This window comes from Oncorhynchus mykiss, chromosome 10 (genome assembly GCF_057628025.1).
Source record: "Oncorhynchus mykiss isolate SJ-2025 chromosome 10, ASM5762802v1, whole genome shotgun sequence".
Taxonomy (NCBI): domain Eukaryota; kingdom Metazoa; phylum Chordata; class Actinopteri; order Salmoniformes; family Salmonidae; genus Oncorhynchus; species Oncorhynchus mykiss.
Window position 1 is genome coordinate 46,173,687 of NC_143031.1, and position 25,910 is coordinate 46,199,596.

Genomic DNA, 25,910 nt, shown 5'->3' on the forward strand with positions numbered 1-25,910 from the left:
ACCACCCTGCATCCCACTGCCAGTTTGCCTCTGAAGCTAAGCAGGGTTGGTCCTGATCGGTTCCTCGATGGGGGACCAGATGCTGCTGGAAGTGGTGTTGGAGGGCCAGTATGGGGCACACTTCTCTCTGGTCTTAAAATGATCGAATCCCAATGCCCCAGGGCAGTGAAGGGGACATTGCCCTGTGTAGGGTGCCATCTTTCGGATGGGACGTTAAACGGGTGTCCTGACTCTCTGCGGTCATTCAAAACTCCCATGGCACTTTTCGTATCAGTAGGGGCGTTTACCCCGGGGTCCTGGTTAAATTCCCGAACTGGCCCCATTTCCATCATGGCCACCTAAACATTCCTAATTGGCATATATCACTCCTTACCGCTCCACCATGCTAGCTGATGTGTGGTGAGCGTTCTGGCACAAAATGGTTGCCATGCGTCACCCAGGTGAGTGCCACACATTGGTGGTGGATGAGGTGAGTTTCCCCCTTACTGTGTAAAGCTCTTTGAGTATCTCAGTTGGTGCTATATAAACCCAATCTACTATTATTGTTATTGTTATTCCTTTTCTTTCTCTTTCTTGTGTCTCTGTAGAACTTCAAGCGAGAGGAGCAGAACTTTGTGGTGATGAATGAGATTAATAACATGTCTTTCCTCACTGCTGACAGCAAGAGCAAGATGAGCAAGGTGAGACCATCTGGGGTTAAAGAGCCGTTCAGTTACCTTCAGCGTTGAAATGTTGTGACACGTTAGACTGATGCCAGCGGATTTGGGGGAGACTATGGATTTCTGAAACGTCGATCGTAAATGAGGTCATAAATGAGGTCATGGAGCCGCCGTTTCATTTCACGTCCTGCATCATTTGCTTTCAAATGTTTCAACAGCAACACCAAACAAAAAAACATGTCTGACGTACTTAATTGTCAATTCCTTTTTTGATCTTCTCCTAGCCTATTGGAGCAAACCGTGTTGTGTTTAATTTACCTATACAAATCGGGTGTATATTTTTCAAAACTGTGTACTTAATATCTGCATAGCACAATGCTGTATCATCACTGACAATAACCACACAGAAAAGGCTCTTCTTTCAAGTCTTTTCCCTACGACATCTTCAGCAGGTATTGTATATTAGAAACCTTTAAAAAAATGTTTGTTTTTTTGCTAGATCATTTTGGCAACTTTTCAGCCATGTTTTTCATGCCGGCCTTGGCCTCTCTCTCTCTCTCTCTCTCCGTTTGAGGACTAAGAGAAGCATACGATCCTAATCTATAAGATTAGTCCGTGTATATGCCAGTAGAGAGGTCGAGTATTGTAGCGATAGCAGGTGTGTTAAGTGTTCTCTCTTTGACCCTTGTCCTCTTTTTCTGTGTTGATGCTGGGTTTCCAGGGCAGCGACTCAGAGGTTAGACTTTTGTTTCTGCACGACCGCTGTGCTGACCGCATGGCACCTCACTTTTGAGGGGCTTTTCATCAACCCCTCCGACACACTGGCACACCGGGATACCACAACCACACTTCTAGCGTGTTCCAATACAACACCCACACACAGCTAGCGGCCAAATACTTTGTATATAGAGACAGGTGTGCATGTCCACTTGGTAACTAGCTACGTGTTTCGCACTCTACCGCAACACCAATGGGACGAAACTGGGTCCAGCATTTCACATGTTTATATCTGCACGATGACACACAGAAATAGAAAACAGTTGGTCTGAATTGACTTACATGCGTCACTGATATGCTTTAGATCCAGTTACACTGTCGACAACACTGGGGACTGGCTTGTGTTCACATATCTAGACGGTGACATACACTCAGCTAAACGTCCAGCTCTTAATCTCTCATAAAACGTTTACTTTTCATCTGCATAGAATTACATTCATAAACACACTTGTGTGACCGAGTGTGTGACAGGCACAGTAGAAAAGGCCAGAGAAAAGCAGCATACTGATACAACATTATTGGACGAAGGGCCGGGCCATCGTGGGCCACCCTCAGTCCTGCCAGTGTGTGACGGGGGGAGTCTGGAGGAGCTTGATGAAAGTACTCTGCCTTAGAGTCGGGCTCATGGCACTAGGCTCCGCACTAGGCCTGCCCAAAGCAGCAGTGGGAGCAGAGTGCCATCATCCTGCCAATGAGTTTGCACTTAGTTGATTGTAGTTGGGTTGGAGTCATCCTGTCATGTCTTTACTTTTCTGTTGAAGGTTGGTTGGTCTATAGCGTTTGTGATCAAGCTCACTCCGCAAGGGGATGTTAGCCCCCCTCTCTGCGCTCAGCACTCACTCCCTTTAACTGTGTCAGACCATGGCTTAGCTTCTTCATATCCCCCAGTCAGTCTCCACCCACCCACCTGTCCCACTTTAACCCTGACCTGACACTATATTTAACAGGACTGAAGCAGGTCTCTGGGACAAGCTCTATACTACCCTATGTAGAATATGCCTGATGTGACTTTACCTCACCTCATTCTATTTTAATCAAACCTGTCTTCTAAAATCTCCCCTAAAACCATCGCACCCACCTTCCTCTAAACGAGCCTTATTCGTAACACACTCCTTGCATTGAAGGACTGGTTTGGAGAAGCGGTTGAATCTGCCTGGACTTATCAGTGGCTTTGAAACACTCCTACCACTCACACACACACTCCCAGGGAAACGTAACGGGGAAAAGCTAGATGCACTTTTTTTCGGCATGTAGGGCGTACTCTGAGCTGCATCTACATAGAGCAGTTAACTGTAACACATTGTTCTCACTTTTCACCACTGCAGATTCCCTTAGTCCTTCAGTGCATTTATCTACGACACGTTCTCTGTTCGTACGAACTTTGCCATAGAAGTAGCAGTTAGAATACTAATTTAATAGGATCTCTATGGGCTTTGCATCCTCTCCTGTTCTGTGGGGCGGCCATTACTATGGGCTCCTCTGTTATCTTCACTCCTTTGGCCATCCTCAGCCTGCTGTATGACACACACATACAAGCTTGCTGGGGACGTCATAGAGGGCAGACAACAGACAATGTTCCCTCACAGAAACAGCACAGGAGTGCGGGAGTAGAGCACAGGGGCGACGGAACGTATCCCATGGACATTTGGTTTGCTTGTGTGATCTGCTAGTTGGTAGCTAACACCTTCAGTCTGATTCTAGCTCCCATCAACATGGTGCTACTAACAGCACATTGTTTTGTGTGTTTTCAACAGGAGCGTCTGTTACTCTCCGACACCATATAACATATTCATTCTTCACCTAGTTCTGCTGGTGCCAAACTCACCTGAGAAACATACCGTAGAAGGTTGTTTTCCACCAGTGTTTCCATCGAATGCTGGATGGTTTTTCATGTGGACGTAATGTGTGTGTTGTAAGCATGTTTTTATATGTGCAGTTTGACTGATTTCCTGTCCTACAGATTAGAATGATTCCTTTCAGTTGTCGTCCCCCAACCCCATCACCTTCCCCCCCCCCCCCCAGCCCCCAACCCCCCCAGTCCTTCTCAATACACTATTACATTCTCACATTCCCCTCCCCTTACCAGCCAGGAGTTCAGAGATTCAGATCATTATGGTGCTGAGATGTAGCCCTCATTCCGGGTATCCGTAGGTTGCTCATTCAGTACATTGCTTGTCCACATGCCGCAAACACTGAAGGATATGGTAATGTAAAGGAAGTGACCTAGACTGAAGGGTTCAGAGAGGAGTCCATGGCTCTTGATATTACAGGGTGTTAATTATTGGTATTGTGATAGCTACTGTCCGGGTGAACAGGTAGGGGGACACTGTCTAACTCAACAGGTCATTCAAATGAGAAGAAATGGTCACATGTCCACTGGAATACAAGTAGCAAGTTGGGAATAATGCGTGTTGTGACATTGAATCAGTGCTGTCATGGGTTCAATGCTAAGCAGTGTTACTTGATACGTGGTACAGTGCCCCCGCATAGTGGTTGTGGCGCCAACCGTATGTATGAGGAAGACATGCGTAACGCCTTGGTCCCTCCTTATGTTCTCCAGGCTGGTGGCTCAGACGTGGAGCGTACCAAGAAGAAGAGACGGGGAGACCGTTACTCGGTGCAGACGTCACTTATTGTGGCTGCCCTGAAAAAGATGCTCCCCATCGGCCTCAACATGTGCTCCCCTGCTGATCATGAGCTTATCAACCTGGCCAAGATCCGATACTCGTTGGTAGTGTGCCCTCCCTCGGCTGTCTTGAATAACTCTGCCATAGTAACCATGTAGACTAGTCTTATGTGACGGACCATAGGGCTGTATATCTAGACAAAGAAATTGTTCCCAAAATAAATATCAAAACATTTTCTTCCAGAGGGACACTGATGAGGAAGTAAGGGAGTTCTTGCAAAACAACCTGCATCTTCAAGGCAAGGTAAGATGGAGTGGGTAGGTACAGGAAAGTGATACATGTTGTTCCCCCAGCTGCAGTGTGTGTGTGTGTTGTGTCCAGGTAGAGAACCCGTCCATGCGCTGGCAGATGTCCCTGTATAAGGAGATGGCAGGGAAGGCTGAGGATGCTGACGCTCCAGAGAAGGTGGTGAAGAGGGTGCAGGAGGTGTCAGCTGTGCTCTATCACATTGAGGTGGTGAGTAGAGTAATACACCCATGTTCAAACCTACAGCGTCAATATAATCCTACAGTGTCAATATAATCCTACAGCGTCAATATAATCCCACAGCGTCAATATAATCCCACAGCGTCAATATAATCCCACAGCGTCAATATAATCCCACAGCGTCAATATAATCCCACAGCGTCAATATAATCCCACAGCGTCAATATAATCCCACAGTGTCAATATAATCCTACAGCATCAATATAATCCTACACCGTCAATATAATCCTACAGCATCAATATAATCCTACAGCGTCCCTATAATCCTACTTGACACACATGGCATGATGTCAGTGGTGCCGTTTCTCTCAGTTCTTTCTTCTCTCACTTAGACGGAGCACCCCTTCAAATCCAAGAAGATGGTGTGGCACAAACTGCTGTCCAAGCAGAGACGCAAGGCTGTGGTAGCTTGCTTTAGGATGACGCCACTCTACAACCTACCCAGGTCAGAGAGACTACTACAGCCTTGTATTCAAACACATATACACACATATACACAATGTACAAAACATTAAGAACGTATTAAGAACACATATGAACATTAAGTGTGTGCAATGCTGTCATCAAAGGCAAAGGGTGTCTACTTTGAAGAATCTAAAATCTAAAATATATTTTGATTTGTTTTAGAAAATATAGTGTGTGTGTGTGTGTGTGTGCGTGTATTTACAGTTGAAGCTGGAGACTCATATCTCCCTCACTAACTTTAAGCACCAGCTGTCAGAGCAGCTCACAGATCACTGCACCTGTACACAGCCCATCTATAAATATCCCATCCAACTACCTCATCCCCATACTGTTTTTTTTTCTCCTTTGCACCCAAGTATCTCTACTTGCACATTCATCTTCTGCACATCTATCACTCCAGTGTTTAATTGCTGAATTGTAATTATTTTGCCACTATGGCCTATTTATTGCCTTACCTCCCTTATCTTACTTCATTTGCACACACTGTATATATATACTTTTTTTCATATTGTGTTATTGACTGTATGTTTGTTTATTCCATGTGTAACTCTGTGTTGTTGTTTGTGCCGCACTGCTTTACTTCATCTTGGCCAGGTCGCAGTTATAAATGAGAACTTGGCAGTTTTAACGACTCCAACCTATATGTATGTAAACTTTATACACAGTTGAAGTCGGAAGTTTACATACACTTGTTGGAGTCATTAAAACTTGTTTTTCAACCACTCCGCAAATTTCTTGTTAATAAACTATATTTTTGGCAAGTCGGTTAGGACAGCAAGGAAGAAGCCACTGCTCCAAAACCGCCATAAAAAAGCCAGACTACGGTTTGCAACTTCACATGGGGACAAAGATAATTATTTTTGGAGAAATGTCCTCCCGTCTGATGAAACAAAAATATAACTGTTTGGCCATAATGACCATTGTTATGTTTGGAGGAAAAAGGGGGAGGCTTGCAAGCCAAAGAACACCATCCCAACCGTGAAGCACGGGGGTGGCAGCATCATGTTGTGGGGGTGCTTTGCTGCAGGATGGACTGGTGCACTTCACAAAATAGATGACTTCACGAGGAAGGAAAATTATGTGGATATATTGAAGCAACATCTCAAGGCATCAGTCAGGAAGTTACAAATGGGTCACAAATGGGTCTTCCAACTGGATAATGACCCCAAGCATACTTCCAAACTTGTGGTAAAATTAAGGACAACAAAGTCAAGGTATTGGAGTGGCCATCACAAATCCCTGACCTCAATCCTATAGAAAATTTGTGGGCAGAACTGAAAAAGTGTGTGCGAGCAAGGAGGCCTACAAACCTGACTCAGTTACATCAGCTCTGTCAGGAGGAATGGGCCAAATTTCACCCAAGTTATTGTGGGAAGCTTGTGGAAGGCTACCCAACACATTTGACCCAAGTTCAACAATTTAAAGGCAATGCTACCAAATACTAATTGAGTTTATGTCAACTTCTGACCCACTGAGAATGTGATGAAAGAAATAAAAGATGAAATCAATCATTCTCTCTACTATTATTCTGACATTTCACATTCGTAAAATAAAGTGGTGATCCTAACTGACAGGGAATTTTTACTAGGATTAAATGTCAGGGATTGTGAAAAACTGAGTTTAAATGTATTTGGCTAAGGTGTATGTAAACTTCCGACTTCAACTATATATATATATATATATGTGTGTGTATACACACGCATCTTTTTAAAATATATTTTCCACTACCATCCCCCTCCCCTAATTGGAGTAAACTAATGAACAACAACACTTAGGCTTCTACTTCTAGCTTATACATATATACATTTTACGTACACAATCTATTTTACAATAGTTATATTTAGTTTGTTTTAGTCCGCACCCTTCAGCTCCGTTCAACTCCTCCCATCTATCTCTTAACACCATCCATATTGGATTTCTATTTTTCGTATATTTTTCAACTGCGCTGTGATGCTTCACAAAAGTTGTGAACCTTTCTATTTTCATAGTTTCTATAGATTGTAAGTTAAAGAAAATGTTTTGCTGAAAGTATTATTGATTGATTGACGATGCAGATTTAGCTCCAGGTAAATGTTGCAATTCTTCAGCCATTCCTGGACCTGTAACCCAAAACTAGCTACATATGGACAGTCCCAAAATAAATGACCTAATGACTTTGTTTCTTCGCAGAAAAATCTGCAGAGCTGGGAAGCTTGTATCCCCCATATATGTGGACATATATATATATTCTATTCAACATTCTATTGGTTGCAAGATTTTTGTATAATAATTTAAATTGAAAAAGTTTTGAATCCGGTGTCGTTTTCCGTATCATTTCATAAACCACGTTCCATGGAATCGATACATCGAAATCTCTTCCCAACTATTTTGCAATCTATAGGGTACAGCTGTTTTATTTTTTGGTCCTTAAATGAAACTGGTACATATTTTAATTCATCACAATTTTCCTTAACACATTTTGGTCTTTATTGCAGGGCCGACAGACCAGTTCCTTACTTTTTCCACTTTCCTCTTCCATTTTTGCGGTAATGCTGCAATTAGTTGGTTGCAATTTTGGGTAAAGCAAACATTTCCATATATTTTTGTTAGCTGCATGTGTGACAAAACTCCACCAGTTCTATTTATGATATAATTTACAAAGTTTATACTTTTTTATAAAAAAGAATGGTTCTGTTATATTTGAGTAACCACAATATTTGTTGTATTATTTGTTCAGTCTTTTCTGGTTGATTAAACTGAAATTGCAACCAACTTTCTATGGCTTGTTTTAAAAATAACAATATTTTTTATCGTTTTCAAATAAACGAAAGTGAGAGGTTGTAATCTGAATAAAGGGAAAAAGGCCATTCTTGAACATGGGGGAGACATACTAATTTGCTAGAGAACCCGTTTGGATTGAATTATAACTTTTTTATGATTGATGCCTTTAATGCTTTAATATTTAATAATTTCTGCCCTCCGAATTCATATTCATTATATAAATAGGCCCTTTTAATTTTGTCTTGCTTGCCATTCCAAATCAAATTTGATATTTTTTTGCTCGTGTAAGTATAAAAAGGGTCGCTAGGTGTAGGCAAGACCATAAGCAAATGGGTGAACTGTGATATGACTACGGAGTTATTGAGATTTTTTCCCCCCACAAATAGACAGGTATTTTCCTTTCCATGGTAGCAAGATCTTATCTATTTTTGCTAACTTTTGATTAACATTTAATGGCGTAAGATCATTTCTTTCTTTCGGGATATGTATACCGAGAATGTCCACATCCCCGTCAGACCATTTTATTGGTAAACTACACGGTAATGTAAAAGTTGTATTTTTTTGTGATCCAATATGTAATATTTATCATAATTTGGTTTTAATCCAGAGAGGTTAGAAAAAGTACCTAGATCCTCTATGAGGCTGTGGAGGTATCCAAATTGTGGATTTAAAGAGAACATGAATCATCAGCTTACAATAACACTTTTTGTTTTTAAGCCCTGGATTTCTAACCCCTTAATATAATTGTTGGATCTGATTCTAACAGCTAAAATTTCGATGGCAATAATAAATAGATATGCCGATAGTGGACAACCTTGTTTTACTCCTCTTGACAGTTTAAAACCTTCTGAGAAGTAGACATTATTTTACTATTTTACACCTGGGTTACTATACATAACTTTAACCCATTTTATAAGAGATTCTCCAAAATTGAAATATTCCAGGCATTTATCAAAAGCCTTTTCAAAGTCAGCTATGAATACCAGGCCTTGTTTCCCAGATGTTTCATAGTGTTCTATTGTTTCCAGTGCTTGTCTTATATTATCTCCAATGTATCGTCCATGTAAAAAACCTGTCTGATTAGGATTAATAATATCCAACAATACCTTTTTAATTCTATGCGCTAAGCATTTTACTATCATTTTTGCATCACAACACTGTAGTGTAAGAGGCCTCCAATTTTTTTAATGGACTATATCTTTTAATGTACCACTTGGATCCTGTTTCAGTAATAATGAAAGCAGACCGTCCGATACTATAACGGTCCTCTGAGTATATCAAAAAAGGTTTGGTATACCTCTGCCTAGAAGGCCAGCATCCTGGAGTCGCCTCTTGACTGTTGACGTTGAGACTAGTGTTTTTTGGATACTATTTAATGAACCTGCCAATTGGGGACTTGTGAGGAGTCTGTTTCTCAAACTAGATACTCAAATGTACATGTCTTCTTGATCAGTTGTGCACCGGGGCCTCCCATTCCTCTTTCTATTCTGGTTAGATCCAGTTTGCTCTGTTCTGTGAAGGGAGTAGTACACAGCATTGTACAATATCTTCAGTTTCTTGGTAATTTCTCACATGGAATAGCCTTCATTTCTCAGAACAAGAATAGACTGACGAGTTTCAGAAGAAAGTACTTTGTTTATGGCCATTTTGAGCCTGTAATCGAACCCACAAATGCTGATGCTCCAGATCCTCAACTAGTCTAAAGAAGGCCAGTTTTATTGCTTCTTTAATTAGAACAACAGTTTTCAGCTGTGCTAACATAATTGCAAAATGGTTTTCTAATGATCAATTAGCCTTTTTAAAATGATAAACTTGGATTAGCTAACACAACATGACATTGGAACACAGGAGTGATGGTTGCTGATAATGGGCCTCTGTACGCTTATGTAGATATTCCATTACAAATGAGATGTTTCCAGCTACAATAGTCATTTACCATGTCTACACTGTATTTCTGATCAATTTGATGTTATTTTAATGGACAAAAGATGAGCTTTTCTTTCAAAAACAAGGACATTTCTAAGTGGCCCCAAACTTTTGAACTGTAGTGTATGGTCACTTGATCTTTCTTGAATAAGTTCCTCCATTTCTTTTTGTTTTCCCTCTAACTTATTCTGAGCCTCTATGGTACCATTGCTTTTATTGCTGTTTATCTGTACTGTTAGTCCTTCCATTTTCCTATGGACTCTTTCGACCTAAATTGCTTTAGCTTTAGAGATGGGCACTGAATTGCATGGCCTCCAAATGTAAATGCTAAAAGTGTCCCATACAATAAGGGGATCTGCTGTACCGCATTCTGTCCATTATCAACACTTTTTAAACTTTTGGTGCCACTGTATATTTAATAACACCCAGCCACAAGTAAAATACAGATACTAACATTTTTTTTCTGTCTGACTCACAGGCATAGAGCTTCCAATATGTTCTTGGAAGGGTACAAACGCAACTGGATCCATACTGAGGGCTACTCCTTTGAGGACCGAATGATAGACGACTTGTCTGTAAGCTCTGCCGCCGCATGCTTGACTCACCTTTTGAGGATTTCAGGATCTGAGAGTTTCCTCCTATAGTTTTACTCCCACATTTCTTTCTCTAACACAGAAAGCCATGGAGCAGGAAGGAGAGGAGGAGGAAGAGACGGAGACCAAGCCAGACCCCCTTCACCAGCTCATTTTGCATTTCAGCCGTACTGCTCTCACAGAAAAGAGGTGGGACTCCTTTTCTCCCTCGAGTATTTTAGTTGAGCAGCTTTTGGATTGAATTCAACACATCTCCACCTTTGATATGTTGCCTAAACCTCTGGTCCTTCTGTTTGTTACAGTAAACTTGATACAGATTACCTATATATGGCATACGCGGATATTATGGCAAAGGTGAGTTATCTTTCTGTTTGAATGACATTTTAGGAGGTTATGGTTATTTGTATGTTAATGTGTTGTTGTTTTGTTTACAGTATGTCATGTTTTTTTTTCTTTTTTTTTCTTTGTGTTGTAGAGCTGCCACATTGGTGAGGAGGACGAAGGGGGAGAGGAGGTGGAGGAAGGGGCTGAGGATGAGATGTCCTTTGAGGTGCGACAGACAGAACTGGTATGGGGCGACCAGGGACAGGGGACCGGGGAGACACTGGAGCGGTAGCTCTCGACGCATCGAGTGACCACATCATTCACTGCACATCAGCCCCCATGCATATGTCTTTCTTCTGTCTCTCCTGTCTGTTTCATCTCTCTTTCTACTGTATGTGTGTTGCTTCATCAAAAATGTTCTGTCCCTCTTTCTCCTTATGTGTGTTTTGCGTCAACCCAAATGTTTCTGGATTGTACCTTGCCATTGTGGTTAACATCGTGGTTAACATTCTGGAGATGTTGCATGACAAAGTGATCCGGAAAAAAAACACATTCTGTAGACCAGGCATCATCAATTAGATTCTGCCGCAGGGGAAAAAATGATTGAGTGGATGGTTGGGGGGGTTGGAACATAATTACAAATCATTTGTAGACTGCAAATTGATTGAAAGAAGCCCCAACAGATATAATATTGGACTAAAGCAATCATTTCAAACTTTGCTTACATTTGTATATGATCACGTGTCTCTATTATGCGTGGGAATACTTGGGAACAGATTTCCAAAATGAAAATCACTTGGAGCTGATTTCCTGGTGTTTTTACACTATTTTATGTCCATCAAAAAAATATATATATATATATTATAAAAAAATAATGTTTGCTCAGAAACCACCTGCGGGCCAACTACGGCCGCCAGTTCAGCAACCCTACTGTAGACCATACAAAAATCATGTGGACCCTCCTAAAGCATCGACCTACCTGCTAAGCACAAAGTTCCACTGATATATTCCACTGTATATTCCTTCATTTTGGCAGGCAGAATGTGTTTACATGGGTCAAATTAATGTTGTCAAGATATAATGCCTCCTCCATTTTTTTCGCCAGTATATACACTCAGTGGCCAGTTTGTTAGGTACACCACCCCGTTTCATGAAAACGATTCGCTCCTACAGACAGTGAGTAACGTGGCTTGCTATATTAAGCAGGCAGACAGGCATCAAGGCATTCAGTTAGTGTTCGATTGAACGTTAGAAGGGGCAAAACGAGTGACCGAAGTGACTTTGAGCGTGGTATGATCGTCGGTGCCAGGCGCGCCGGTTCCAGTATCTCAGAAACGACCGGCCTCCTGGGCTTTTCACGCACGGCATTTTCTAGAGTTTTCCAGAGAATGGTAAGAAAAACAAAAAACATCCAGTCATCGCCAGTCCTGTGGGGGGAAAACAGCTTGTTGATGAGAGGTCGAAGGAGAATGACAAGAATTGTGCAAGCTTACATGCAGGCCACAAACAGGCAAATATAGGCGCTGTGCAACAAGTGGTTTGTAGAACGGCATCTCGGAACGCACAACTCATCGATCCTTGTCACGGATGGGCTATTGCAACAGACGACCAAACCTGCTTCTAGTCCTATCAGCTTAAAACAAGAAGAAGAGGCTCCAGTGGGCACGTGATCACCAACACAGGACAATTGAGGAGTGGAAAAAGATTGCCATCGGCATGACGCAACAGGAACTGGGATTTGTCGGACCAAGCAGAGTCAGGGTTTGACGTATGCGGCATTACCTTTATATCATATATTATATGGCCCAATCCTGCCTGGTGTCAGGGGTATAGGCTGGTGGTTTAATTGTGTGGGGAATGTTTTCCTGGCGCACGTTAGGTCCCTTGATACCTATTGAGAAACGTGTCAATTCCCGAAGAATTCGGTTGGTTCTGGAGGCAAAGGGGGGTCCGACCTGGTAGTAGATGGGTGTACCTAATAAATTGTGTATATCGGTAGTGTATATCGGTATATTTTAATATTTATATATAGTAAGTGGTATGTTTGGATGAATAGGAATTCTGTAAATAGTTACCTTTTAGAGTGGAGGAGGTCATTAGCCATGTTGTTAGCTACATGTATGCTACTACACATTGTCCCAAGTCTAGCCTATCACTGTCAGCTCATACCCCTTGTGTACTGTATGGTCTTTCATGTAGATTCAGATGGGAATCTCTAACAGAACAGATCCTGTCTGTTTCTCAGATGGGAGTCTCTAACAGAACTGATCCTGTCTGTTTCTCAGATGGGAATCTCTAACCGAACAGATCCTGTCTGTTTCTCGGATGGGAATCTCTAACAGAACTGACCCTGTCTGTTTCTCACACCGTAACCAACTAATGAACCTTTGACTGACTTCTGTCCGTGGCAGTTCCATGTTCTCTTTCCGCTCTCCCACTTACTCTGGCATAACACGTTCATTTCTATTGACGGAATGTTACTAATCAATGTTGTTCCTTTCCATACTTACTTAGCGTATTGACCAATAGACTACAGTGAAAGCCAGTCTACTCTCCTAGACACATAGGCAGACACATACAGTAACAGTATGTGTACACATAGTTACAGCACTTTCACTGGTAGACAGACTGTATACTATACCTCAGGCTGGGCTTATCCCCCAAAAAACTATTGTTTCCATGGATTGGAAAACCTCTAAGTAATGCCAAGTGCACCTTCACCACACTTACTGGGTAGACCATGGTCAGGCATACGCGGGCGGTGGGTGGTGCTTTGGGTGGGTGTGGGTGGGTTAGGAGGGTGGGGGGCTGTGGGTGGGGATACTGATAAAACATGTCTGTATTTTGTTTGAATTCAATCTTGTTTTAAAGAAAATGTTGGTTACAGTATTACATCTGGTTCGTTTTTATACCTTTTTATATATGCTGAACTGCATTACAGTAAATGTGGTTCTGTGACAAAGAGATGTTTTGGGTTTTTTAAAATAGAAACGTCATCATATTCCTTTGAGCAGAACAGCTCCACTCTGAGGGCTGTGTGAAGTTCAAAATGTGATTATAAGACACCAGGGGAGAAGCTGTGGTTATTCAATATATCCTGTATGGTCCCTTTGCATTTGCTACCACTGCATTATGCAAGGCCATCGGGGCTGTTTGCTGTAGTCGAACGTTTGCTCAAGTCGGCAAACGTGAAGAACTAGTGTAACGACTCCATGACTAATTAACCGGGGAGAGAGAATGAGACAGACAGGTGATATAAAGCTAATGAAAAGTGGAAAAACGAGTCAAAAAGCACACCAAGCATGCAGGTTTGAATTCGTTTTTTTTCCACACAATGAGAGGAAAATGACAAAGAAATAGAGACTGAGAATGAGAAACCATATCAACTGTAGACAGACACAGTATGTAGCACAGGATGCTGGTGAGGGGAGGACGGCTCATAATAATGACATGGAAACTATGTGTTTGATACCGTTCCATTTATTCCATTCCAGCCATTCCATTGAGCCCGTCCTCCCCAATGAAGGTGCCACCAGCCGCCTGTGACATGTAGCATGTACAACTATAGGCCTGCACTATTAAAACATTTACGGCTGTAAGTCCGTGGAGGTTAGGGAGAACGTCTAGCCAGCTAGGAACTAGCTGTGTGAATGCAGAGTGACTGCGGGGTGGGATGCGTGACCACCAGGACACAGTCACAGCATCTGTGTCTCTTATCGCAGGAAAAAGAGATGGAGAAGCAGAGGCTCCTATACCAGCAGTCCCGTCTCCACAACCGTGGGGCGGCTGAGATGGTGCTGCAGATGATCAGCGCTTGCAAAGGTACTTCCCCGGCCTGTACAGTACATCATGCACGCTCCCTACAGGCTAGCCCTACAAGTCAACGTCTCTCAGTCACGGTGCGCGTATTTGAAGGATACCTGTCATGGTCGACACATTACGAAGACTATTTATACCCGTCATCTAGAATGGTAAAGAGTACTTTTTGCTCCATCTAGGTGAGACTGGCTGCATGGTGTCCTCCACTCTTAAACTGGGCATCTCCATCCTAAACGGTGGTAACGTTGAGGTTCAACAGGTTAGTGTCACCCCAGTGGGCTCTGTCCATCTGACCTGAGGTTATAATCGTTATTGACTGGTCTCACTATCCGTTTGCAGAAAATGCTTGAATACCTGAAGGATAAGAAGGACGTCGGCTTCTTTTTGAGTGTCCAGGCTCTAATGCAGACGTGCAGGTTTTTGTCTTCACCCCTGAATTACTCAAGTATAGAATAGAACTTACATACGTACTGGAAAACGGAGTCAACAGCTTACAAAGTTTGATTAAAGGTGACTATGTATGCTTAGAAAAGTGTTGGTTTTTCATGGCAGTGTCCTGGACCTGAATGCCTTTGAGAGACAGAACAAGGCAGAGGGGCTGGGTATGGTGTCGGAGGAGGGAACAAGTAAGTGTTTAAAGCTCTGACCGTACAGGACGCTGGTTCTCCACCTTTGCCTTACCTTGCACCACCTTTGCATCCATGTCCTGTCCAGGCAATCACACACACTTGTTCAGTATCAGGGCCTATGGTCACTGAGTGATAGTTCCTCCACTTCATTCCTCATCTTACGAGTGTTAACGAGTAGTAACATCCATCAACTCTGCTGTCCAATAATGATTGAATGATTCGATGTTGTGATCTAACTGTGTAATTTTGTCAGATGTTGATTTGAATTTACAGAGTGTCTGTCTAGTAGTGTATTTTGACCTGCTAATATTTTGTGTTCTTTACACTCAATGTTTATTTGTAGAATATTTTTGTAAGTCTAATGTACTTGTAAACTAATTCTAAATTAGAATTGTTGACTATAGACTGTTGTTAACCTCCCCTCCCAACTCCTAAGTATTCTACTGTTGTCTGTCAACTCACTACCCCTCTCTTTCCCTACCTTGCCATCATTGCGTCCCTCCCTCCCCTCTCCCATTCCATCCTTTGCTGGTCCTCAGACATGAAGTCCGAACGGGGTAAATGATACCTCTGTCCCTCTGTTTTTCTACCTTTTTCTCTTTCTCTCCCTGTCACCTTCCCTGTCTCTTCATCTCCTTCAGCTCTTTTGAATGATCTCGTGTTGTGGCGCCCCCACCCCTATTCAATTTCACACTCAAAGAGTTTATGAAATAACTTCTCAGTCATGTCAAGTAATGCCAATGCCGTTGTTTACTTCAGGTAAATACATGTCTATGTATACATGGCAAACTTATTAAACTCTCAAAGAGGTCATTTTACTAGCAACAGACAGTGACTGAAAAGCATTCTTTCCCCTTGAGTGTCTAACTGTAGATCTACTGAAACTCCGAAGCTCGCCACTATTGCGACTTATAAGAATTCATGAGCACGGAATCAGCGCAATATCTCAATCCATTGATCTCTCAAATTCACCCTTAGTGTTAACTCGCTAACCCTGGTCCCTGGCCATGATTCCCCGATAAGCCCTTTGTGTCTGCTCATATGACTTACGCTGTAATCCTCCTCCCCCCGCAATGGCATCAACCCTCGAATTTACCTTGCTCGGACAGAACACCAAACTCTGGCCCTAACCTACACTCAGGGAAGTTAGAGGAGTATAGCAGGTCTGTGCTGCATGACTCTGTGTTTCTGCATGCACTGACTAAGGAAGGGGAGTGAACTTCTCCATTGCGTTGTATGTCTGTATACCGTGATGTCCATTGTACCTATCCATGTTGATGTGACCATGTACTTTTATCTGTGGATACTGTGCAAACAGTGGGGCAAAAAAGTATTTAGTCAGCCACCAATTGTGCAAGTTCTCCAACTTAAAAAGATGAGAGGCCTGTAATTTTCATCATAGGTACACTTCAACTATGACAGACAAAATTAGATTTTTTTTCCCCAGAAAATCACATTGTAGGATTTTTAATGAATTTATTTGCAAATTTTGGTGGAAAATAAGTATTTGGTCAATAAGAAAAGTTTATCTCAATACTTTGTTATATACCCTTTGTTGGCAATGACAGAGGTCAAACGTTTTCTGTAAGTCTTCACAAGGTTTCCACACACTGTTGCTGGTATTTTGGCCCATTCCTCCATGCAGATCTCCTCTAGAGCAGTGATGTTTTGGGGCTGTTGCTGGGCAACATGGACTTTCAACTCCCTCCAAAGATTTTCTATGGGGTTGAGATCTGGAGACTGGCTAGGCCACTCCAGGACCTTGAAATGCTTCTTACGAAGCCACTCCTTCGTTGCCCGGGCGGTGTGTTTGGGATCATTGTCATGCTGAAAGACCCAGCCACGTTTCATCTTCAATGCCCTTGCTGATGGAAGGAGGTTTTCACTCAAAATCTCCCGATACATGGCCCCATTCATTCTTTCCTTTACACGGATCAGTCGTCCTGGTCCCTTTGCAGAAATACAGACCCAAAGCATGATGTTTCCACCCCCATGCTTCACAGTAGGTATGGTGTTCTTTGGATGAAACTCAGCATTCTTTGTCCTCCAAACACGACGAGTTGAGTTTTTACCAAAAAGTTATATTTTGGTTTCATCTGACCATGTGACATTCTCCCAATCTTCTTCTGGATCATCCAAATGCTCTCTAGCAAACTTCAGACTGGCCTGGACATGTACTGGCTTAAGCAGGGGGACACGTCTGGCACTGCTGGATTTGAGTCCCTGGCGGCATAGTGTGTTACTGATGGTAGGCTTTGTTACTTTGGTCCCAGCTCTCTGCAGGTCATTCACTAGGTCCCCCCGTGTGGTTCTGGGATTTTTGCTCACCGTTCTTGTGATCATTTTGACCCCACGGGGTGAGATCTTGCGTGGAGCCCCAGATCTAGGGAGATTATCAGTGGTCTTGTATGTCTTCCATTTCCTAATAATTGCTCACACAGTTGATTTCTTCAAACCAAGCTGCTTACCTATTGCAGATTCAGTCTTCCCAGCCTGGTGCAGGTCTACAATGTTGTTTCTGGTGTCCTTTGACAGCTCTTTGGTCTTGGCCATAGTGGAGTTTGGAGTGTGACTGTTTGAGGTTGTGGACAGGTGTCTTTTATACTGATAACAAGTTCAAACAGGTGCTATTAATACAGGTAACGAGTGGAGGACAGAAGAGCCTCTTAAAGAAGAAGTTACAGGTCTGTGAGAGCCAGAAATCTTGCTTGTTTGTAGGTGACCAAATACTTATTTTCCACCATAATTTGCAAATAAATTCATTAAAAATCCTACAATGTGATTTTCTGGATTTTCTTTCTCATTTTGTCTGTCATAGTTGAAGTGCACCTATGATGAAAATTACAGGCCTCTCTCATCTTTTTAAGTGTGAGAACTTGCACAATTGGTGGCTGACTAAATACTTTTTTGCCCCACTGTATAGTATACTGTGTTTTTCCGTGTTTATGGACAACTGTTTCTGTACGTGTTTTATGTATGTGACGCTAATGGTGTTTGATTATGTGTATAAAAGTGCAGAAGTTCTTATCGTTGCTTGTTGCTGTGAATGTGCTTTTTACACGCCAACCTCTTGGCCGGGATTCCAGCAAGTGTTTGAGGTTTCCTGTTTTGTAGTCACACAGCGAGCAACCCCGGTATCCAACTAAAACGGTTGTTCGTCTATGTTGCCAAGGGGATCAGGAAGATGGATGGTCTGTAAGGAGGTCACTGCAGCTCTTACTAATGCGATTACCCAGACGTGATGGAGAGCTGTGCAATGATCATCACACTCATCTTATTGCTGCAAGCTTGTGTGCTGCTGACCATGGCGCGCACAGGCTAACACTCCGATGAATGGCGCAAATTGTCTAGTTAGCCTCCAGCCTACACCGCATACAGATAGAGGCAGCCTGACTGAACCCCCCCCCCCCCCCCCCCCTTAAAGACTTCCAGTATTCCTAGAACTAGTCTGATGCTCTGTCCCTTTGTCTCTCCCCCTCCCAGGTGAGAAAGTCATGGCGGATGATGAGTTCACCTGTGATCTGTTCCGCATGTTGCAGCTGCTCTGTGAGGGCCACAATAACGGTGAGAGAAATTATGACAATGGTGTTCTAGTTAAGGAACGACAGATTTATCATTGAATCAGGACTTGAATCATGACTCGCTGTAATGTCTTTGAGTGGACTCTTACTGTGTGTTTTGTCTCAGATTTCCAGAACTACTTGCGGACACAGACAGGCAGCACCACCACTATAAACATCATCATCTGCACTGTGGATTACCTCCTCCGACTGCAGGTACTGGGACTCTGACTATTAACACATACCTGTTAAAGAGGTGTCCTGTTATCCCTTTCACCTTGCACATTTTTCACACACTTTCTCTCTCTCTCTCTCTCTCTCTCTCTCTCTCTCTCTCCGCTTCTCCTCTCGCTCTCTCCGCTTCTCCTCTCGCTCTTTGCTTCTCCTCTCTCTTCTCTCTTCTCTTTCTCTCTCTCTACTCTCTCAAGGAGTCAATCAGTGATTTCTACTGGTATTACTCTGGGAAAGATATCATTGATGAGCCAGGCAAGAAGAACTTCTCCAAGGCCATGACAGTGGCTAAACAGATCTTCAACAGTCTGACTGAGTACATCCAGGTGAGTATAAACCCATTCATCTGTACAGCATGTAGATGACTGGATGTTACTGGGTATGGTATGTGTGTGACTGTACCTGGTGCCCCCCACCCCTCAGGGTCCATGTACAGGCAACCAGCAGTCCTTGACCCACAGCAGGCTGTGGGATGCAGTGGTGGGCTTCCTCCACGTCTTTGCCCACATGATGATGAAGCTGGCACAGGTACAAGCTGCCTACCTCAACACATACTGTACCCATCTCTCACCATACAAAACACCGCCAGCAGCATTTAGAAACCACAAGTGATCAACCTTAAGCGAACATTGATTTGTTGTGCATGAGGAAATGACACAGTTGAAATATCACACACATGTATCTGATATGTTCTCGTGCAAATCTGTGTGTAGCTAGTATACACTGCTTGCTGTGCACAACATACACGATCAGCTTGCAAATGCACCTACAAGATTGTGGTTTCACAATCAAAAGTGATCTGTGTTACCATTGCAGGGGTGAACATTTGTTATGAACTTACACTTGACTGCCAACTTTGCACTTGACAAACACTTTTCAAGTACACAACTTGAATTATTTTGTTGCATTGTTTGAGTCTGTCATTTCTAAAAAAAATATATATATTTACGGTAGAAGTAGTTTGTAGAAACTGAATCTGGAATGGTGAACTAAATATTAGTGTGATGCTAAAACATCTGCTACATCAAAGTGTCCGCTCTTACTCCCCCCCCCCCCCCCCTCCTCACAGAGATCTCCTCATGCTCTCTTTTCACCTGACATTCACACAAATGCACTGGCTTGCAGACATACCACCTATATGACTATGGCAGTGGTAATTGAAGAAATGAACACCATATTTGTATCGTAGTTAGTAGATTGGTAAAGTATATGTAAAGTACTTAGCGTTACGTATATTAGTGATGTCATGTTAGTACATAACACCTTGATAGAAGTTTCACAGGAAAAACCAAAGTACTTTGAAATGTAGCACTGTCTTTGCGTTCTTACTCTGCTTACAAAATCGTATGAGATAATGATTATGTAAACTGTCTTTCACATGGTCTATGCAGGGTAAAGTATGTATTCATTTTATTTATCTATCATTGACGTGATTGAGTGTTTACCAGTTTTTTTTCTTCCTGATTCATCCCTGGTTTCCTTTTTTTTTCCCCGGTTTGTTTTATACTCACCTGCCTTTTAAAGCTGGAATAAGAACTAGAAAAGTACTCATTGTTTTTGTAATGCAACATCCAAAACAATTAAAACAACTGAAAACAACCTACTGCGACAATAAAAAGCAGAGGTCCACATTGCTTTATTTGGTTAACGCAAAGTGCTTTATAAAATGACATTACTAACCTACCTGCTGTATATTGGATTCTCATTCCAGACTTTACTCAACTTCTTTATTAAAGTGGCAATCAGCAGTAGAATCAATAACTAAGCGTTTTCCCTGCCCCGTTTCGGGTAAAAAGCTGAGGGAAGGGGGTGGAGAAATGCAACCACTCTCAAATTCATAGACCGAGCTATGGATGCAAGGATTGACCATACATTATATCAAAATGACAGGGTTTCACCATGTTCTTGTTTACATTTACATGATTCATTTCAATACAATGGATGTAGAAACTGCTGCTTGCCCCTTTAACGGTCTGCCTTAGGCATAGTAACATGAAAGGCTTTAAAGCAGGTGAATGTAAAGCTAACTGAGAAAAGAGACAGCCCTTTAACAATCCCTGATGGAGCATACACTGTATTAATCTGCCCCTCTGTGTGACCTCATTTATGACTTGGATGACCTCGATACACAGTAATGGATGGTTGGCTGTATACTGTTCACTTCTGACCTGATGCTTTCTGACTAATTCTAACTTTGCCCCGGCATAAAGTCGGAGTTGCATGCTACTCTCTAGTCTTTCTGTGTTCAATTAATATTCTTTTTCACTTTTTAATAGTTTTTCAACTAATGTTGTTGGCCCAAAAAAAACCAAGTGAACATACAGGTTCTCTTGAATTGTAAGTTCCGTACATGTCAAATGTAACTTGATGTGTGTGTGGTACATTTTTTTTTCTTTTTCTCCTGATTTGTTAATTGTTTATGGTGAAATATTTTAAATGTGTGTCTCAAATAAAATGCAAGCAAAGGATCATCTTCAGGGTAAGGTGATATATCCCTTTAACCTTCAGCCTCTTATGTCTTAACATGGAGACATTTACTCTAATGGCCGTTTCGTACTAGTTCATAATGTATTTCTTGGAGTACATATAGGTAACTGCCAGAAATAAAGGAAACACCAACATTAAGTGTCTTTAAAGGGCGTTGGCCGCCAGAACAGCTTCAATGCGCCTTTCGCATACATTTCTGGAACTCTATCAGAGCGACGTGACACCATTCATCCCATGATAAATTCCACCATTTGGTGTTGATGGTAGTAGAAAACGCTGTCTCAGGCACCGCTCCTGAATCTCCCATAAGTGTTCAATTGGGTTGAGATCTGGTGACTGAGACACACACGATTTAAACCCCCTATACTCCTGTGAGACCCCTCTTTCAAAGTCACTGAGATCTCTTCTGCCATGGTAGCCAAATCAATGGGCAACTGGGCATTTTTATACAGGACCCTAAGCATGATGGGATGTTTTATTTGTTTTAACTCAGGAACCATACCTGTGTGGAAGCACCTGCTTTCAATATACTTTGTATCCCTCATTTCGTCAAGTGTTTCCTTTATTTTGGCAGTTACGTGTATTTTCAGCGCAGACCCCAGATGACGTAGAGGAGTAGTTATTTAACCACTGTGGGTGAATTTATCAAAGAAGATATAGCATGACTCTCAGGAGTAGTGGAGCACATAGTCGGTGGGAAAGGACATTTTAGATTTGGAGACTCATTGTGCTGGTGAACTCATTGAATACTCCTTAATGAAATGTGTTTGCACTGAAATCCAAACCATATGGGTTCAGGCCATCCCACTACTGTCATACTGCATGAATACTTCTAGATTCCATTGGCATAAGAATTATCTTCATTATCATTATAAGTCTACAGGCCTAAAATGTTCTGCACAGTGTCTTGAAGAAGTATTTGCACCCCTTGACTTTTTCCACATTTTGTTGTGTTAAAGCCTGAATTTAAAGTTTATTACATTTAGATGTTTTGTAACTGGCCTACACACAATGCCCCACAATGTCAAAGTATTTTTTTATGTTTACAAATGAAAAATGAAAAGCTGAAATGTCTTCAGTCAATAAGTATTCAAGCCCTTTGTTATGGCAAGCCTAAATAAGTTGAGGAGTAAAAATGTGCTTAACTTCGGGATCGGTGTCCCTTCCATGGGACGGTTGAGCTAACGTAGGCTAATTCGATTAGCATGAGGTTGAAAGTAACAAGAACATTTCCCAGGACATAGACATATCTGATATTGGCAGAAAGCTTAAATTCTTGTTAATCTAACTGCACTGTCCAATTTACAGTAGCTATTACAGTGAACGAATACCATGCTATTTTGTTTGAGGAGAGTGAACAATTTTGAACATGAAAACTTATTAATAAACAAATTAGGCACATTTGGGCGGTCTTGATACAACATTTTGAACAGAAATGCATTGGTTCACTGGATCAGTCTAAATCTTTGCACATACAGTGCTGAAATAATACATTATGGCTGTTCTCTTGCATTTCAAAGATGGTACAAAAGAAAATACAAAATAATGTTTTTTTTCTTTGTGTTATCTTTTACCAGATCTAGTGTGTTATATTCTACTACATTCCTTTCACATTTCCATAAACTTCAAAGTGTTTCCTTTCAAATGGTACCAAGAATATGCATATCCTTGCTTCAGGGCCTGAGCTACAGGCAGATTTGGGTATGTCATTTTAGATGGAAATTGAAAAAAGGGGCTAATCCTTAAGAGGTTTTAACAAGCCACATAAGTTGCATGGACTTACTCTGTGTGCAATAATAGTGTTTAACATCATTTGTTTAATGACTACCTCATCTCTGTACCCCACGTATACAATTATCTATAAGGTCCCTCAGTCGAGCAGTGCATTTCTAACACAGATTCAACCACAAAGACCAGGGAGGTTTTCCAATGCCCCACAAAGAAGCAGACATTAAATATCCTTTTGAGCATGGTGAAGTTATTATTTACACTTTGGATAGTGTAATACACCCAGTCACCACAAAGGCTTCCTTCCAAACTCAGTTGCCCGAGAAGAAGGAAACTGCTCAGGGATTTCATCATGAGGCCAATGGTGACTTTAAAATAGTTACAGAATTGAATGGCTGTGATAGGAGGTAACAGGATGAATAACATTGTAGTTATTCCACAATACTAACCTAATTGACAGAGTGAAAAGAAGGTGAGCCTTTACAGAACAAAAATATTCACTCGCCATATTTTCAAGCATAGTGGTAGCTGCAGCATGTTATGGGTATGCTTGCAATTGTTAAGGACTGGTGAGTTTTTCAGGATAAAAAATAAACAGAATGGAGCTAAGCACAGGCAAAATCCTAGAGGAAAACCTGGTTCAGTCTTCTTTCCACCAGATACTGGGAAATGAATTCACCTTTCAGCAGGACAATAACCAAAACAAAAGGCCAAATCTACACTGCAGTTACTTACCAAGAAGACAGTGAATTTTCCTGAGTAGCCGAGTTACAGTTTGACTTGATTCTGTTTGAATAATTATGGCAAGACCTGAAAATGATTGTCTAGCAATGATCAACAACCAATTTGACAGAGCTTGAATAATTTCTTAAAGAATAATTGCACAATCCAGGTGTGGAAAGCTCCCAGCAAGACTCACAGCTTTAATCGCTGCCAAAGGTGATTCCAACATGTATTGACTTGGGGTTGAATACTTATTTAATCAAGATATATTAGTGTTAAACTTTTTATATATATATATATTTTTTGCAATTTAAAGTAAATGTCCTTCCACTTTGACATTACAGAGTATTTTGTGAAGAGCGTTGACCAAAAAAGACAATTAAATCAATTTTAATCCCACTATGTAACGCAACAAAAAAAGTCAAGGGGTGTGAATACTTTCTGAAGGCACTGTATGTGTTTGTACTGTATCATAGGATTCCAGCCAGATTGGCCTGCTGAAGGAGCTACTGGACCTCCAAAAGGACATGGTGGTTATGCTGCTCTCTCTACTTGAGGGTAAAAATGAATTTTTATGACAATCTTTCTGCTGTTTCTGCCCTTTCTCTTTCATTTCTCTCACCTTCTTTATCATTTGCCTCCATTTTATGCCATGTTTCAGGTAATGTGGTGAACGGCACCATTGCCCGTCAGATGGTGGACATGCTGGTGGAGTCGTCCAGCAACGTGGAGATGATCCTCAAATTCTTTGACATGTTTCTCAAACTGAAGGACATTGTGGCGTCAGACGCCTTCCGTGATTACGTGACCGACCCCCGAGGGTTGATCTCTAAGAAGGACTTTCAGAAGGCAATGGACAGCCAGAAACAGTACTCTCCCTCTGAGATCCAATTCCTGTTGTCCTGCTCAGAGGCCGATGAGAATGACATGATCAACTTTGAGGAGTTTGCCGACCGCTTCCAGGAGCCAGCTAAAGACATTGGATTTAACATTGCAGTGTTGCTGACCAACCTGTCTGAACATGTCCCTCATGACCTCAGGCTGAAGAACTTCTTAGAGCAGGCAGAGAGTGTACTCAACTACTTCCGCCCCTTCCTGGGCCGTATTGAGATCATGGGTGCCAGCAGGAAGATAGAGCGTATTTACTTTGAGATCAGCGAGGTCAACCGCACACAGTGGGAGATGCCTCAGGTCAGAGAGTCTAAACGACAGTTCATCTTTGATGTTGTCAATGAGGGGGGCGAGTCGGAGAAGATGGAGATGTTTGTCAACTTCTGCGAGGACACCATCTTTGAGATGAACATCGCCTCCCAGATCTCAGAGCAGGAGGAAGAGAAGGAGGAGGAGGATGATGATGAGCCGGCTGAAGGAGGAGCTGAGGCAGGAGGAGGTGGAGGGGGAGATGAAGAGGGCAATGGGGAGGAAGGAGAGCCAGAGTCCAGCTCTGCCTTTGCAGACTTCATCAATAGCTTATTGAACTTCCTGAGTATCTTCACCTTCCGTAACCTGCGCAGGCAGTACCGCAGGGTGAGGAAGATGACCATCAAGCAGATAGTGGTGGGTCTGGCCACCTTCTTCTGGACTATCCTCATTGGCATCCTGCACTTCATCTACAGTGTATGTAAGGGCTTCTTCCTGCTCATTTGGCAAACTCTCTTTGGAGGAGGCCTGGTGGAGGGAGCCAAGAACATCACAGTGACAGAGATCTTGGCCAGTATGCCCGACCCCACCCAGGACGAGGTGCACGGGGACCTGCCAGGGGAGCCTAGGACTGGGGAGGAGCAGGAGGCAGGAGGGGTGACTGACCAAATGGACACAGGTGGTGGAGAGGAGGAGGAGGAGGACAAACAAGACAAGGAAGGTGGGGGGCCTCCACGCATTGATGCTCCAGGAGGACTTGGTGACATGGGAATTGAGGCCACTGTTGAGCCTCCTACTCCTGAGGGTACTCCTTTGACGAGGAGGAAACAGGTGAGGCACCTTTCCTATTTAATGCAGAGACTAAAAAGTGCATTGTGAGCTTTCCAGTAAAGTATGTCTACATTACTTATACTAA

General features: G+C 42.3%; 1 protein-coding gene across 7 annotated transcripts in view; it reads left to right on the top strand.

The window, feature by feature from the left end:
* Nucleotides 1-25,910, top strand: part of LOC110533121 (ryanodine receptor 1) — a 74,872-nt gene that overhangs the window by 41,098 nt on the left and 7,864 nt on the right. For 2 of the 7 annotated variants that reach the window (XM_036990461.2, XM_090186835.1), the window contains 20 exons: nucleotides 588-680; nucleotides 3,997-4,167; nucleotides 4,307-4,366; nucleotides 4,445-4,579; nucleotides 4,942-5,054; nucleotides 10,239-10,335; nucleotides 10,436-10,542; nucleotides 10,656-10,707; nucleotides 10,829-10,903; nucleotides 14,400-14,499; nucleotides 14,676-14,755; nucleotides 14,836-14,912; nucleotides 15,049-15,122; nucleotides 15,665-15,682; nucleotides 18,609-18,689; nucleotides 18,813-18,901; nucleotides 19,114-19,242; nucleotides 19,340-19,444; nucleotides 24,331-24,412; nucleotides 24,516-25,825. In XM_036990461.2, the coding sequence (XP_036846356.2) occupies nucleotides 588-680; nucleotides 3,997-4,167; nucleotides 4,307-4,366; nucleotides 4,445-4,579; nucleotides 4,942-5,054; nucleotides 10,239-10,335; nucleotides 10,436-10,542; nucleotides 10,656-10,707; nucleotides 10,829-10,903; nucleotides 14,400-14,499; nucleotides 14,676-14,755; nucleotides 14,836-14,912; nucleotides 15,049-15,122; nucleotides 15,665-15,682; nucleotides 18,609-18,689; nucleotides 18,813-18,901; nucleotides 19,114-19,242; nucleotides 19,340-19,444; nucleotides 24,331-24,412; nucleotides 24,516-25,825 (3,048 nt within the window). Of the gene's footprint in view, nucleotides 1-587; nucleotides 681-1,380; nucleotides 1,396-3,996; nucleotides 4,168-4,306; nucleotides 4,367-4,444; nucleotides 4,580-4,941; nucleotides 5,055-10,238; nucleotides 10,336-10,435; nucleotides 10,543-10,655; nucleotides 10,708-10,828; nucleotides 10,922-14,399; nucleotides 14,500-14,675; nucleotides 14,756-14,835; nucleotides 14,913-15,048; nucleotides 15,123-15,664; nucleotides 15,683-18,608; nucleotides 18,690-18,812; nucleotides 18,902-19,113; nucleotides 19,243-19,339; nucleotides 19,445-21,377; nucleotides 21,396-24,330; nucleotides 24,413-24,515; nucleotides 25,826-25,910 lie in introns of those variants that run through there. The other 5 variants (XM_090186831.1, XM_036990457.2, XM_090186833.1 and 2 more) reach the window with 5 other exon arrangements.